This window comes from Staurois parvus, unplaced genomic scaffold, assembly GCF_062004578.1.
Source record: "Staurois parvus isolate SC_StPar_1 unplaced genomic scaffold, SC_StPar_1.0 ptg001175l, whole genome shotgun sequence".
Classification (NCBI taxonomy): Eukaryota; Metazoa; Chordata; class Amphibia; order Anura; family Ranidae; genus Staurois; species Staurois parvus.
Window position 1 is genome coordinate 250,655 of NW_028318971.1, and position 15,694 is coordinate 266,348.

The 15,694-nt window shown below is 49.2% G+C and overlaps 1 protein-coding gene across 5 annotated transcripts in view; it reads left to right on the top strand.

Annotated features, from left to right (window-relative positions):
* The window catches only part of ZFYVE27 (zinc finger FYVE-type containing 27), a 145,949-nt gene extending 131,873 nt beyond the window's left edge, over positions 1-14,076 (top strand). For 3 of the 5 annotated variants that reach the window (XM_089659622.1, XM_089659620.1, XM_089659621.1), the window contains 3 exons: positions 1,741-1,790; positions 3,756-3,837; positions 11,108-14,074. In XM_089659622.1, the coding sequence (XP_089515748.1) occupies positions 1,741-1,790; positions 3,756-3,837; positions 11,108-11,172 (197 nt within the window). In that variant the 3' untranslated portion in view covers positions 11,173-14,074. Of the gene's footprint in view, positions 1-1,740; positions 1,791-3,755; positions 3,838-11,107 lie in introns of all 5 variants that reach the window. The other 2 variants (XM_089659623.1, XM_089659624.1) reach the window with 2 other exon arrangements.
* The last annotated feature ends 1,618 nt before the right edge of the window (positions 14,077-15,694 follow it).

Below are 15,694 nucleotides of genomic sequence, written 5' to 3' on the forward strand. Positions count from 1 at the left end.
CCAAACTATGGCCAAGCAGCTTGGTGAGAAGGTGACAACAGTTGGTGCAATCATTCACAAATGGAAGAAACACAAAACAAGTGTCAGTCTCCCTAGGTCTGGTGCACCATGCAAGATCTCACCTCGTGGAGTGTCAATGATCATGAGAACAGTGAGGAATCATCCCAGAACTACACGTGAGGATCTTGTCAATGATCTCCAGGCAGCTGGGACCACAGTCACCAAGAAAACAATTGGTAACACACTACGCCGACAAGGACTGAAATCCTGCAGTGCCCGCAAGGTCCCTCTGCTCAAGAAAGCACATGTCCAGGCCCGTCTGAAGTCTGCCACTGAACATCTGAATGATGCAGAGGAGGACTGGAGGGAAGTGTTGTGGTCAGAGGAGACCAAAATCCAGCTCTTTGGCATCAACTCGCCGTGTTTGGAGGAGGAGGAATGCTGCCTATGACCCCAAGAACACCATCCCAACTGTGAAACATGGTGGTGGAAACATTCTGCTTTGGGGGTATTTTTCTGCTAAGGGGACAGGACAACTGCACCGCATCAAAGGGACGATGGACGGGACAATGTACCATCAAATCTTGGGTGAGAACCTTCTTCCCTCAGCCAGGGCATTGAAAATGGGTGGTGGATGGGTGTTCCAGCATGACAATGACCCAAAACACACGGCCAAGGCAACAAAGGAGCGGCTCAAGAAGAAGCACATTAAGGTCCTGGAGTGGCCTAGCCAGTCTCCAGACCTTCATCCGATTGAAAATCTGTGGAGGAGCTGAAAGTTCGAGTTGCCAAACGTCAGCCAGCAAACCTTAATGAATTGGAGAGGATCTGCCAAGAGGAGTGGGCCAAAATCCCTCCTGAGATGTGTGCGAACCTGGGGGCCAACTCCAGTTAACGTCTGACCTCTGTGATTGCCAACAAGGGATTGGCCACAAAGTAGACGCATTTCTTCTGAATCTGTTGTATTCTGTCTCTCACTGTTACAATACACCGAACATTCGATTTTTAGACCGATCATTTCTTTGTGAGGGGCGAACATTCAGCATCAGCAGGGGAGTAAATACGCATTTCCTTCGCTGTAGCTGTGGGCCTAGCCTTAGGAGGACAGGATTGGGCCATGTAGGAGAGTTTATGTGACCCTTTCCTGGCCTGTACAGGGGATTACAGGAAGCTAATACCAGGAGACCTCCAGGTACTCGTGCTAGCTGTACGTTTTAATGAGTTTGAATCCAAACCTCTCTGCAGTGAGATACGTCAGGTCTGGCTTTGTCAATAGACACAGGTGAGCCTTCAAACCCAACTCCAGCGTGGCTGAAAAAGACGAAAGTTGGATTTCCCGATAGGAACTGGTGCTGACCCCTGCACCCGCCCATCCAGCAGCACCAATCCTCTTCCGGGAGCGGGTGTCATTCAGTCTACTTCCTGTGAGCCTAGGATGTCAAGACCCCGCCCTCCTCCCCATTCCGGACTCATAAGAGAAAGCTGCAATATGTAGGATCTGTCCACTGATGGAGGGCAAAGAGGACCTGTGACGTCACCGAACCAAGGACCCACTCATGGGGGGGGGGACTTCATATAGGAATGCTTTTACCTGTGTCAATGTATGCAATCATTGGAGGAGTATGCTGTGTGTTCCTCCAACAAGACGATGTTCCTCCTGACAACAGAACCTGTAAGGTGTCAGGCGTGGCTCCTCTGTTCCTTTATCTCACTGATTTGTATTTCTCTCTTCTGTTCCAGGTAACTGTTATGGCTGCAATGCTCCCTTCTCCATCCTGCTGAAGAAGAGGGTACGTCCCTTCATTACATCATGTCTAGGACAGGAGCATGCTCAGTATCCTGCCAGAAGTCTACTCCAGGGGTCTCCATGCATCAGGGACCCCTATGGTGCTCCCCCTTATGTCGGGGTCCCCATCAGTGCCAAAACATAGGGACGCCATCAGGGCTTCCCCTTACATTAGGGACCCCAATGGAGCCCCACCTTATATCTGGGTCCCCATCAATCATTAGGGACACTAATATTCCACCCTTAAATCAGGGACCCATCAGAGCCCCCACTTACATCAGAGTTCCTTATGTTAGGGTCTGCATAATGGTCCCCCCTTATGTCGAGGTCCCCATCAGTGTCCCCTCTTATGTCCGGGTTCCCATCAGAGTCTCCCTTAGGGGTCCTCATCAGAGTCCCCCCTTATGTCAGGGTTTGCATGATAGTCCCCCTTACACCAGGGTCCCCACTTATGTCATAGTTTCTTGGTCCCTATTATATGCCACCCTTTCATCAGGGCACCCATCAGAGTCCCCCCTTACATCAGGGACCCCATCAGTGTCCCCCCTTATGTCAGAGATCCATATGTCAGGGTCTGCATTAAAACATCCCCTTTACATCACGGCACCCATCAGGATCCCCCCTTAGGTCAGGGTCCCCATCAGAGTCCCCACTTACATCAGAGTATCTTATGTCAGGGTCCCCATCAGAGTCCTCTCTTATGTTGGGGTCCCTATCAGACTCCCCATTTACATCAGAGTTCCTTAGGTCAGGGTCTGCATAATAGTCCCCCTTATCCCAGGGTCTCCATCAGAGTCTCCTCTTATGTTGGGTCCCCATTAGAGTTCCCTTTATTTTGTGGTCCCAATCAGAGTCCCCACTTACATCAGAGTTCCTTATGTCAGGTCTGCATAATAGTCCCCATCACATTCCCCCTTATATCAGGGTCCCTATCAGAGTCCCCCCTTATGTCGGAGTTTCTTATGTCAGGGTCCCCATAATATTCCTCTCACATCAGGGCACTCATCATCATCCCCCCTTTTGTCAAGCACCCCATCAGAGCCCTCCCTGTATGCTGGGGTCCCCATCAGAGTCGACTTATGTTGGGGTCCCTATCAGACTTCCCCCTTACATCAGAGTTTCTTATGTACGTGTCCCCATAATATTCCCCCCTTACATCAGTGCACCCACCAGAGTCCCCCTTATGTCAGAGCTTCCCTTGTCAGAGTTCCCTTAATATTCCACCCTTACATCAGGGACCCCATCAGAGCCCCCACTTACATCAGAGTTCTTTATGTCAGGGTCTGCATAATGGTCTTCCTTTTTATGTTGGGATCCCCATCAGAGCCTCCTTTTATGTCAGGATCCCCATCAGAGTCCCCCTTATGTCAGAGTTTATGTCAGGGTCCCCATAATATTCCCCCTTAGGTCAGGGTTACCTTCAAATTTTGCCCTTATGTCAGGATCCCCATCAGAGTCCCTCCCCTTATGTCAGGGGTCCCCTCTTACATCAGAGTTCCCTACATCAGGGTCCCCATAACAGTCTCCCCTTACATCAGGGCATCCATCAGAGCCCCCCCTTACATCAGGCCGGATAAAGTCACAGCTTAAGTAGAAAAGGCTGTTCTCTGCCAGCAGCTGTAGAGCGGGACCTCTCGCTTTCTGGGTGGAAGCAGCGGCCTCTCCGCCACGCCCCCTGCTGGGTCAGAGTTCTCCAATCAGCAAACTCCTGCTCAATCCTGATGAGCTTTGTCAGGGGGGTGCACTGGACCTCTGCAGAGAGACCACAGCTTCCGCACAGAGTACAAGGGGCCACGTCTGCATCGTGCTGGCAGGGGACAGGCTTTTCTATTCATGGCTGTGTTCTGCAGATATTTTACTCCATGCATGTTATGTACGTGGAATGAAGTTACCGAATTACGTTGAAACTGGGAGGTAAATGTTGGGCTCAGTTCTCTCTTTTTACGTCTCCTCCTCCCTTCCTTTACAGCGCTGCTGCAATAACTGTGGAAACAGCTTCTGCTCGAGGTGTTGTTCTTACAAAGTCCCCAAATCTGCAATGGGAGCCACAGGTGAGTCGTCTGTAACCGTGGAGACGCAAGAATACGCCTCCTGCGCAAAAATAAAAATTGCTTGACCGCACAGCTTGTTTTATATTGGCATGTTGTTATTGCGTGTTGTGCACAGGGGCGGACTGACCATTTTGGAGCCCGGGGTCTCTAGGGGGCCCCATGAGATGCCCCTGGTACCTTTCATAGGCTTTTTTGGGTGTGGTTTGAGTGTGGCCGAGGACACGGGGCCCCATGATCCCCTATTGCCCTGGGGCCCCATGAGTTGTCAGTCCTCTCCTGGTTGTGCACATATACTGCCATGTGTTCATTTAACCACATGCGGACTGCTCACCGCCTTTTTCTTGCGGCGGGGGGGGGGTGGGGCCTCCGCTGCGCTGGATCACATACATGTTCGCGATCCAGCATTTTCCAGGTAGGAGGCGTCATTCGCTACGGCACAAGTCGGTTAGCAGGTACCAGCCAATGATTTACAGGCGGGACCTGGTGATCGGCTTCACGAATCACAGCACAGAGCTCTGTGTTTACTCACAACACAGAGCTCTGTACACGGAGCAGCTATGGGGCTGTGTGCTTTTTCTCCCTGCAAGGCGAGGCAGGGAGAAAACACAGCCACATCTGTTAGTAAGGGTCCATTCACACTTCTGCGACTTCATAATCCTGCGATCGTTGCAGTGCGACTTATCGCGACTTCGGATGAGAACCACTTTGGCTTTGACAGAGGATAGTTGGTTCTGCTGTACAAAGTCGCACACAAGTCACATGTGCAACATTCAGGGGCGTCTTGTTTACAATAATTAGAAAAAAAAAAGCGGGTAGACCACTCGGTCTTTTTCTGCCATCACTTGTCTATGTTTCTATACAAAAAAACCAACCCCCCCCCCCAAACAAAACCCCCCAAAGGACAACAAAAATAATTTAAAAAATGGTCAGACTTGATGGACCGCTCAGTCTTCTTCTTCTGCCATCACTTTGCTATGTTTCTATACAAATCCCAACCCCCCCCCCCCCGAAAAAAAAAAAAAACGAACAAAAACAAAACGAGCAGACTCGATGGACCATTCGGTCTTTTTCTGCCATCAATTTTCTATGTTTCTATTCATAAAAACAACCCCCCCCTTACCAAAAAAACAAAAATAATAAAAAAAATAGGCAGACTTGATGGACCACTCAGTCTTCTTCTGCCATCACTTGTCTGTTTCTATACAAAAAAAACAACCCCCCCCCCCCAAAAAAAAAAATAAAAATTTTTAAAAAATGGGCAGACTTGGTGGACCACCTGGTCTTTTTCTGCCATCACATGTCTGTTTCTATAAAAAATACAACAACCCCCCCCCCAAAAAAAAACAACAAAAATAAAAAAAATGGGCAGACTTCATGGACCACATGGTCTTTTTCTGCCATCAATTTTCTGTGTTTCTATACATAAAACAACCCCCCCAAAAAACAAAAAAACCCCATAAAACAACAAAAATAATTAAAAAAACGGGCAGACTCGATAGACCACTTGATGGTTTTTCTGCCATCACTTGTCTGTTTCTACACAAAGAAACAACCCCCCCCCCAAAAATAGGCAGACTTGATGGACCACTTGGTCTTTTTCTGCCTTCAATTGTCTGTTTCTATACAAAAAAACAACCCCCCCCCCAAAAAAAAAAACAACAAAAATAATTAAAAAAATGGTCAGACTTGATGGACCACTTGGTCTTTGTCTGCCATCACTTTTCTGTGTTTCTATACATAAAACAACCCCCCCCTCAAAAAACAACAAAAATAATTTAAAAAATGGGCAGACTTGATGGACCACTTGGTCTTTTTCTGCCATCGCTTTTCTGTGTTTCTGTACATAAAACAAGCCCCCCAAAAAATTAAATAAACCCCCAAAACAACAAAAATAATTAAAAAAACGGGCAGACTCGATAGACCACTTGATGGGTTTTCTGCCATCACTTGTCTGTTTCTACACAAAGAAACAACCCCCCCCCCCCAAAACAAAAACCCCCAAAAAACAAAAATAGGCAGACTTGATGGACCACTTGGTCTTTTTCTGCCTTCAATTGTCTGTTTCTATACAAAAAAACAACCCCCCCCCCCAAAAAACAACAAAAATAATAAAAAAAATGGGCAGACTTGATAGACCACTTGGTCTTTTTCTGCCATCGCTTTTCTGTGTTTCTATACATAAAACAACCCCCCCAAAAAATTTAATAAACCCCAAAAAACAACAAAAATAATTAAAAAAATGGGCAGACTTGATGGACCACTTGGTCTTTGTCTGCCATCACTTTTCTGTGTTTCTATAAAATAAAAAAACAACCCCCCCCAAAACCAAAAAAAAAAATTTAAAAAATGGGCAGACTCGATAGACCACATGGTCTTTGTCTGCCATCACTTTTCTGTGTTTCTATACATAAAACAACCCCCCCAAAAAAAAAAAAAAAAAAAAATTATTAAAAAAACGGGCAGACTCGATAGACCACTTGATGGTTTTTCTGCTATCACTTGTCTGTTTCTATACAAAAAAACAACCCCCCCCCCCAAAAAAAAACAACAAAAATAATTAAAAAATGGGCAGACTTGATGGACCACTTGGTCTTTTTCTGCCTTCAATTGTCTGTTTCTATACAAAAAAACAACCCCCCCCCAAAAAAAAAACAACAAAAATAGTAAAAAAAATGGTCAGACTTGATGGACCACTTGGTCTTTGTCTGCCATCACTTTTCTGTGTTTCTATACATAAAACAACCCCCCAAAAAATTAAATAAACCCCCAAAAAACAACAAAAATAATTAAAAAAATGGGCAGACTCGATAGACCACTTGGTCTTTTTCTGCCATCACTTGTCTGTGTTTCTATAAAATAAAAAAACAACCCCCCCCCCCCCCAAAACCAAAAAAAAAAATTTAAAAAATGGGCAGACTTGATGGACCACTTGGTCTTTTGTCTGCCATCACTTTTCTGTGTTTCTATACATAAAACAACCCCCCCAAAAAAACAAACAAAAAAAACCCAACAAAAATAATTAAAAAAACGGGCAGACTCGATAGACCACTTGATGGTTTTTCTGCCATCACTTGTCTGTTTCTACACAAAGAAACAACCCCCCCCCAAAACAAAAACCCCCAAAAAACAAAAATAGGCAGACTTGATGGACCACTTGGTCTTTTTCTGCCTTCAATTGTCTGTTTCTATACAAAAAAACAACCCCCCCCCCCCAAAAAAACAACAAAAATAATAAAAAACAGGCAGACTCGATGGGCCACTCGGCCTTTTTCTGCCGGCACTTTTCTGTGTTTCTATGACTTTCATGCGACTTTGGAGGGTTTACATTGAAGTCCTTGGCTCTCATTTGAAGTTGCTGTGACTTGAAGTCGCACAGATATGAATGGTACCCATTGGGAGACATGGGGGGGGCACTTGTCATGTGACTTTGGACCCCAAAGTTGCATACGTGTGAATGCACACATTACACACGTTGTTGGCCGCACCGTTGCCCCTCGTGTAGCTGCAGACTCGTGCGTTTGCCTTCATGCCAGGTCACATGGTGCAGCTGGGTTTGGAATAAGTCAGGGATTTCTTTTCTGCGTTGCTCACGTGTAGGACGGCTCCTCCCACATGCGATGCACGACAAAAACGCACGGAAATGCGCCCACCCCGGGTGTAGGTGTGAACTAAGCCTTAGAGGGGATTTCCCCCACCTGTCCTATCACTTCCCGTCGTGTTTCTGGTTCCTAGACACCGATCAGGTAATCTCTGGAAACTAGACAATATAGCCACTGCAGTGCCCCCCTCCCCAACCCCCCCCCTGCAAGGGTCTAGGCCAGGGGTCCTTTAGACTTTAGGGGGGCCGGACTCTGGCCATTCGGAATAGAAAAGGTCCCTATGTCAGTGGGGAAAACACAATGCCCCATCTTTGGTGTCACTGGGGAGAATTGTGCCCCATCATTGGTGTCATTGGGAGGAATCATGCCTCATCATTGACATTCTTATGCCCCATCTTTGGTGTCATTGGGATGAATTCTATTCCATTATTGGTGTTCGTGGGCCTCATCTTTGATGTCATTGGGTGGAATTGTGCCCCATCGTTGGTGTTATAGGAAGAAAGAGTACCCTTTTGTTGGTGTCATTGGGAGGAATTGTGCCTCATCATTGACGTCCTTATGCCCCATTTTTGGTGTCATTGGGATAAGTTGTGCCCCATTGTTGGCGTCATTGGTTGGAATTATGTTCCATTATTGGTGTCAGTGGGTCCCATCTTTGATGTCATTGGGTGGAATTGTGACCCATCATTAGTGTCATTGGGAGGAATTGTGTCCCATCGTTGGTGTCATTTGGCCCCATCGTTGGTGTCATAGGGAGAAATTTTACACCATTGTTGGTGTCATTGGGAGAAATTGTGCCTCAACATTGATGTCCTTATGCCCCTTCTTTGCTGTCAGTGGGGGAAATTGTGCCCCATTGTTGGTGTCATTGGGATGAATTGTGCCCCATCCTTGGCATAATGTGGAGGAATTGTACCTCATCATTGACGTCCTTATGCCCCATCTTTGGTGTCAGTGCGGGGAATTGTGCAACATCATTGGTGTCATTGGGAGGAATTGTGTCCCATTGCTGTCCTCTTCTCCCTGAAGCTCTGCTCTGTAGGTGGTTCTTCCTCCCCAGTTGTTCTCAAACTCAGTCCTGAAGTACCTCCAGCAGGTCATGGTTTTGGGAATTTCTTTTGGACAAAATGACTGATTTGAGGTGGACACTGCACTGGATGGGTTCAGTTACTGATAGTTTAGGTGGTTCTGCAGGTAAGTGGTGTCACTGATCCCCCTTTGGGAGGTTTCAGCTGCTTCCTTACTGATATGATGGAGCCGGCACTCCAGTAGAAGCAATGCTTGAATGAGAAGGAAGGGGCGCCCTGAATGAGAAGGAAGGGGCGCCGTGAATGAGAAGGAAGGGGCGCCGTGAATGAGAAGGAAGGGGCGCCGTGAATGAGAAGGAAGGGGCGCCGTGAATGAGAAGGAAGGGGCGCCCTGAATGAGAAGGAAGGGGCGCCCTGAATGAGAAGGAAGGGGCGCCGTGAATGAGAAGGAAGGGGCGCCGTGAATGAGAAGGAAGGGGCGCCGTGAATGAGAAGGAAGGGGCGCCGTGAATGAGAAGGAAGGGGCGCCCTGAATGAGAAGGAAGGGGCGCCGTGAATGAGAAGGAAGGGGCGCCCTGAATGAGAAGGAAGGGGCGCCCTGAATGAGAAGGAAGGGGCGCCCTGAATGAGAAGGAAGGGGCGCCCGGTGTCGGAGATAATGCAACTCTTGGTGGGAGAACACCATAATTCATGGAAAGTACAGAGAACATTCAGATTGAGCCGACGCGTTTTGAGGAAATTGCTTCCCCCTTCTTCAGGGCCGTTAATGCATTCTGAGGAAGATGGATGGACTCGGCGGTAGTACCAGAATTGTTTATGATGGCAAATGCCGGCTTGTGTAATACAGAGGTAGCTGGTCAGGCTTGTATGTGGAGGAGGAATGTGTGCAACCACGGCCAGGAGCACCATGGAGAGGAGGCTTTGTGGGACCGGGTGCACAGATAGAGGGACCCTGTTGGATCGAAGAGTAAGGTAAGTATTGCACCTTCTTCCTGCACCCCTAGACCTAAAAAGCATTTAACCCTTGCAGTAAGGAGGGGGTGTGCTGCAAGTTATATGTTGTGTAGCCAGAAATAACAGGTGGAATTTTCCATCTTCTCCTATCTGTTACTTTGCGGACACCATCCCTAATTCCAACACAAATAATTGGACCCATGTGAGGTGGGGGCAAAAAAATTAAACTTTATATGTGCCATTGAGAAGTTACACATACACTATATTGCCCCGAGTATTGGGCTGGCGGCCTTTCCACACACATGACCTTTAATGGCCCCCCAGTCTTAGTCCGTAGGGTTCAATATTGAGTTGGCCCCGCCCTTTCCACACACATGACCTTTAATGGTCTCCCAGTCTTAGTCCGTAGGGTTCAGTATTGAGTTGGCCGGCCTTTCCACACACATGACCTTTAATGGCCCCCCAGTCTTAGTCCGTAGGGTTCAATATTGAGTTGGCTCCACCCTTTCCATGCACATGACCTTTAATGGCCCCCCAGTCTTAGTCCGTAGGGTCCAATATTGAGTTGGCCCCTCCCTTTCCACACACATGACCTTTAATGGCCTCCCAGTCTTAGTCTGTAAGGTTCAATATTGAGTTGGCCCCGCCCTTTCCACACACATGACCTTTAATGGCCCCCCAGTCTTAGTCCGTAGGGTTCAATATTGAGTTGGCCCCACCCTTTCCACACACATGACCTTTAATGGCCTCCCAGTCTTAGTCCGTAGGGTTCAATATTGAGTTGGCCCCGCCCTTTGCAGCTATAACAGCTTCAACTCTTCTGGGAAGGCCGTCCACAAGGTTTAGGAGGGTGTCTATGGGAAGGTTGGACCATTCTTCCAGAAGCACATTTGTCAGGTCAGGCACTGATGTCGGGGGAGGAGGTCTGGCTCGCAGTCTCCGCTCTAATTCATCCCAAAGGTGTTCTATGGGGTTGAGGTCAGGACTCTGTGCAGGACAGTCAAGTTCCTCCACCCCAAACTGGCCCCTCCATGTCTTTATGGACCTTGCTTTGTGCACTGGTGGGCAGTCATGTTGGAACAGGAAGGGGCCATCAACAAACTCTTCCCACAAAGTTGGGAGCATGAAATTGTCCAAAATGTCGCCTTAAGAGTTCCCTTCACTGGAACTAGGGGGCCAAGCCCAACCCCTGAAAAACAACCCCACACCATAATCCCCCCCTCCACCAAACTTTACACTTGGCACAATGCAGTCAGGTAAGTACCATTCTCCTGGCCACCTCCAAACCCAGACACGTCCATCGGATTGCCAGAGAAGCGTGATTGGTCCCTCCAGAGAACACGTCTCCTCTGCTCTAGAGTCCAGTGGCGGCATGCTTTACACCACTTCATCTGACGCTTAGCATTGCACTTGGTGATGGAAGGCTTGGATGCAGCTGCTCGGCCATGGAAACCCATTCCATGAAGCTCTCTACGCACTGTTGTTGGGCTCATCTGAAGGCCACACCAAGTTTTTAGGTCTTTAGCTATTGACTCTGCAAACAGTCGGTGACTTCTAAAATGTAAGTTCGGCATTACAGTCTGCGATAATTCATGTCTTCTATATCTGCTTGGAGTTTGTCTTTCAGCATGTAGCACAGGCCTGTACACCCCCCATGTATACACTGACACCTTGCGTCTTTCATTCCAGCTCCAGATGCGCAGAAAGAAACCGTGTTCGTGTGTGCCGCCTGCAACCAGGTATTGAGTAAATAGGATCTCCGTGTTCTCCATGGGCCTGGGATGGACCCTTCTCCTGAAATACGCCACTATCGGGGTCCGGAGATGGACACTGTGGTGGGGGTGGGGTGTACACCCCATATCTTCACATCTGTTCTCCCCACACGCTGCACATCTGTAGAAATCTATATTGGATAACACCGGGCGCCATCGCTGTATATAGAAAATATCTTCTGTACATTTCTAGGACTCGGACCGACTGCAAGGCGCTTCTTCATACTTGAAGCCGCCTGCAGGGCCCCTTGCAGACTGGGGTGTTTAGTTGCAGTGCACTTTGGGGGGGGCAGGTGTAGCATTTAGTTGCAGTGCACCTGGCTGGGGGGAGGGGGTTTGAACAGGTGCAGCATTCAGTTGTAGTGCAGCTGGGGAGAGGTCACAGGTGCAGCGTTCAGTTGTAGTGCAGCTGGGGAGAGGTCACAGGTGCAGCGTTCAGTTGTAGTGCAGCTGGAGAGAGGTCACAGGTGCAGCGTTCAGTTGTAGTGCAGCTGGGGAGAGGTCACAGGTGCAGCGTTCAGTTGTAGTGCAGCTGGGGAGAGGTCACAGGTGCAGCGTTCAGTTGTAGTGCAGCTGGGGAGGGGTCACAGGTGCAGCGTTCAGTTGTAGTGCAGCTGGGGAGGGGTCACAGGTGCAGCGTTCAGTTGTAGTGCAGCTGGGGAGGGGTCACAGGTGCAGCGTTCAGTTGTAGTGCAGCTGGGGAGGGGTCACAGGTGCAGCGTTCAGTTGTAGTGCACCTGTGGGGGGACCAATGCATCGTATAGTTGCAGTGCACCTGGAAGGGAACAGGTGCAGTTGGGGGGGGTGTATAGGGACATTGTTCAGCTGCAGTGCAGCAGGTGGGGGAACAGGGGTAGCTTTTAGTTGCAGTGCACCTGGGAGGGAAGGGACTGGTGCAGCGTTCAGTTGTAGTGTAGCTGGGGGAGGAGGGGGGGGTAGGATGCAGGTGCAGAAGTCAGTTGCAGTGCAGCTGGGGGGACTAATGCAATGTTTAGTTACAGTGGACCTGGGGGGGGGGGTATCAGTGCTGCTTTCAGTTGCAGTGCAGCTGGATGGGGAGGTTACAGGTGCAGTGGTAAGTTGCAGTTCACCTGGGGGGAGAGGGCAGGTGCAGCTCGCAGTTGCAATACACCTGGGGGGGTGTACAAGGGCAGTATTCAGTTGCAGTGCAGCTGGTGGAGGGGGGTACAAGGGCAGCTTTTAGTGGCAGTGCACCTGGGGGTGGGATCGGTGTAGTGTTCAGTTGTAGTGCAGCTGAGGGGGGAGGTTGCAGGTGGAGCGGTCAGTTGCAGTGCACATGCAAGGGGGACTGATGCGTCGTACAGTTGCAGTGCAGTGGGGGTACAGGGGCAGCACTCAGTTGTAGTGCGGGGGGGGGGAGACAGGTGCAGTGCTCAGTTGCAATACACCAGGGGGTACAGGGGCAGTGTTCAGTTGCAGTGCCCCTGGGGGGGAGGGATCAGTGTAGTGTTTAGTTGCAGTGCACCAGAGGGGGGGGACAGGTGCAGTGTCCATCCCTGTAAGAGGCTATTGCAGCCTCCGGCTAGACAGGGCTGAATGCTGTCATGGGGTTTAGGGCCCCGTCCATTCAGAGACAAAGGTCTTCTGCCCCCCTGTCCAGCCCCAGCATGTCCTAGACTTTGACAGGCTGCCTGCAGTGGGGCTGACCACTGCACCTCCTCCCCTCCCCCCCCCCCCCAGTGCACTGCAACCGAATTCCCCAGTGTGCACCAGGCCTTATATGCGTAAAGTTGGATGAAGCCGCGGCCCGGTCAGTGACCTCCTCCCGGTAGGAGTGCTTTGTCATGTTTGTGATTTTATCGCAGCATTTAACATAAACCACAAATTCGCTGAGTCGGGACGCGGTTCAGGACATCCGAAGACGAGTCGCGGGATTGGCTGAAAGCCAGAATCCAGGCCCCTCCCCCATCACATCACTGCCAGTTCGTAGCCGCACTCCGGATCTGCAGAAGGTTTCCTGCTGAACAGCGGCTGTCGCAAGGCTGTCGCATGCCGTGCTCCACCGAGGAGCGGAAGATGCAGGACCTTATTTATTGATGGAAGTTTTGTGTTTTTTAGTTATTTTATAACATGAATTGTAGGATTTTGGATACAAAGTATAACAACGTTGTTCTCCCGCATTGCTGTGTATATAGATGGTGACGGGACAGATCCTCCGCCGATCACCATGACGATAGTCGCTCCGCACTGGGGGGGAAGGGGGGCGATTCCGGAGGCTTTTCTTGTTGCTAATTATAGCGGGAAATCTGCCGCCGCGAATATTTCAGATTACTGAACAGGTGACACATAAAGGGGGACCCCGGGCTGTGCGATTCAGTCTAAGGGCACCAGATTGTCATTCTAAAAGCCAGGATGCTCTGCTGACCACGCCCACTTTTAACCACACCCACTAACCCCGCCCCCCCCATTTAGAACAAGCTCTCAAACAACTTGTCAGAAACTTATGGGAGAAGAAGACCTTCAGGACAGAGAGAGTTTATAGAGGAGGAGCCGGGGAGGAGGGGCCATGGAGGAGGAGGGGCCATGGAGGATAACACAGAGCGCCTGGGGCGCCGCCCACCAACAACCTGGAGTGGCCAATAAGGTCGCTTCACAGTGTCAGGACTTGTGACCCCCCTAACACCAGAGGAGCCACTGTCCCCTCTGGAATCCAATAACCCCACCACTACCATATACTGTGCTTCAGAGTCCCCCCATACACTGCATCGTCCAGAGCCCCCCCCCCATACACTTCATCTTCCAGAGTCCCCCAACCCCCCCCCCCCCCATACACTGCATCTTCCAGAGTCGTTCCCCCCCCCCCCCCCCCATACACTGCATCTTCCAGAAGAGTCCCCCTCCCCTCCCATACACTGCATCTTCCAGAGTCGTCCCCCCCCCCCCCCCCCCCCCCATACACTGCATCTTCCAGAGTCCCGCCATACAACACGCATCCTCCAGAGTCGTCGTTCCCCCCCCCCCCCCCCGTACACCTTCCAGAGTCCCCCCTCCATATACCCTGCATTCTCCAGAGTCCCCCCTATTTACTGTGCATCCTCCAGAGTCCCCAGAGAGTGTATGCGGACATTAACAGATATAAACAGATGACCATCCGTTTACATCCGCCAGTCCATAGAAATATACAGAGGTCCAGTTTTCATCCGTAAACGGACAGATGAAGAACGGACATACGGAACACCTGGGGACATACGGAACATCCTGCTAGCACACAGATGACAAGAATCTGAAAGGAGTTCTAACCATTCCCTGCTCTATTAACCCCTTCATGCCAGTGCCTCCCGGCCCTTTAAGAGGTTTCTGACAGGGGGTGGGGTTTAGGGTCATGTGACCGCTGTAATTGGCAGTCATATGATCAGATGGTCCCGATCCAAAGGAGAGATCGGGACCTTTCCGTGGGACGCCGACACGTTTGTTTACAAACAGTACACAAATATGCGGCCGCTCGGCGTCCAGGCCCAGCCACCGAGAGGCCACGTTTTTTTTTTTTGTTTTTTTTTGTACCGTTGGCGTGAAAAAATAAAAACAGTTTGGGGTTTTGGGTAGACATTAAATCTTGATAAGACGTGTGCCAATATAGGCCTGATAGGAGAAAGACATGGAAACTTGATCCCAATGTATAGAGAACACTACACTGGATTCCTTCGGTCCTCGGCCTGTTCGATGGAACGAACATTTCTCTTGTTGGTGCATTGAGTGTATATTTATATATATATTTATATGTGGAAAAAAATAAAAATCTGCAATACAAACATACTGTGGTTGGTGGAATGTGTGTCATTTCATTCTTTACATTTAAAAAATTGGTTTTTGACCCTCCAATACACTTTCATACTGTCAGTTGGATCGGATTCAGCAGAACACCCAACTGTTTTGTATTTTATTTTCACCAACAACTTTCCTAATTAAGAATCTTCCACATTATGGCTGTTTTCTGGGGACATTTCTATAAATTCCTTCTTATGTCTGGGTTTGGTTTTTGGTCGGTGGATGGAGTTGCGCGTGGCGTATGGCCATAGGTAACGACACACGGATTGTGTTCTGATAGTGATTGTTATAAACGAATCTTCCTGTATATATATTGGGCAAAAGACGAACGTTGTGAAGCGTTATACACTCACCAGCCACTTTGTTAGGTCCGCCTGTTCAATTGTTCAGTAACACAAATTGCTAATCAGCCAATCACGTGGCAGCAACTCAAGGCATTTAGGCATCTAGCCGTGGTGAAGACATCTTGCTGAAGTTCAAACCGAGCATCAGAATGGGGAAGAAAGGGGATTTGAGTGATTTTGAATGTGGCATGGTTGTTGGTGTCAGACGGGCTAGTCTGATTATTTCAAAAACTGCTGATCTCCTGGGATTTTCATGCACAACCATCTCTAGGGTTTACAGAGAATGGTCCGAAAAAGAGAAAATCTCCACTGAGTGGCAGTTGTGTGGAGGAAAATGTCTTGTTGAGGTCAGAGGAGAATGGGCAGACTGGTTC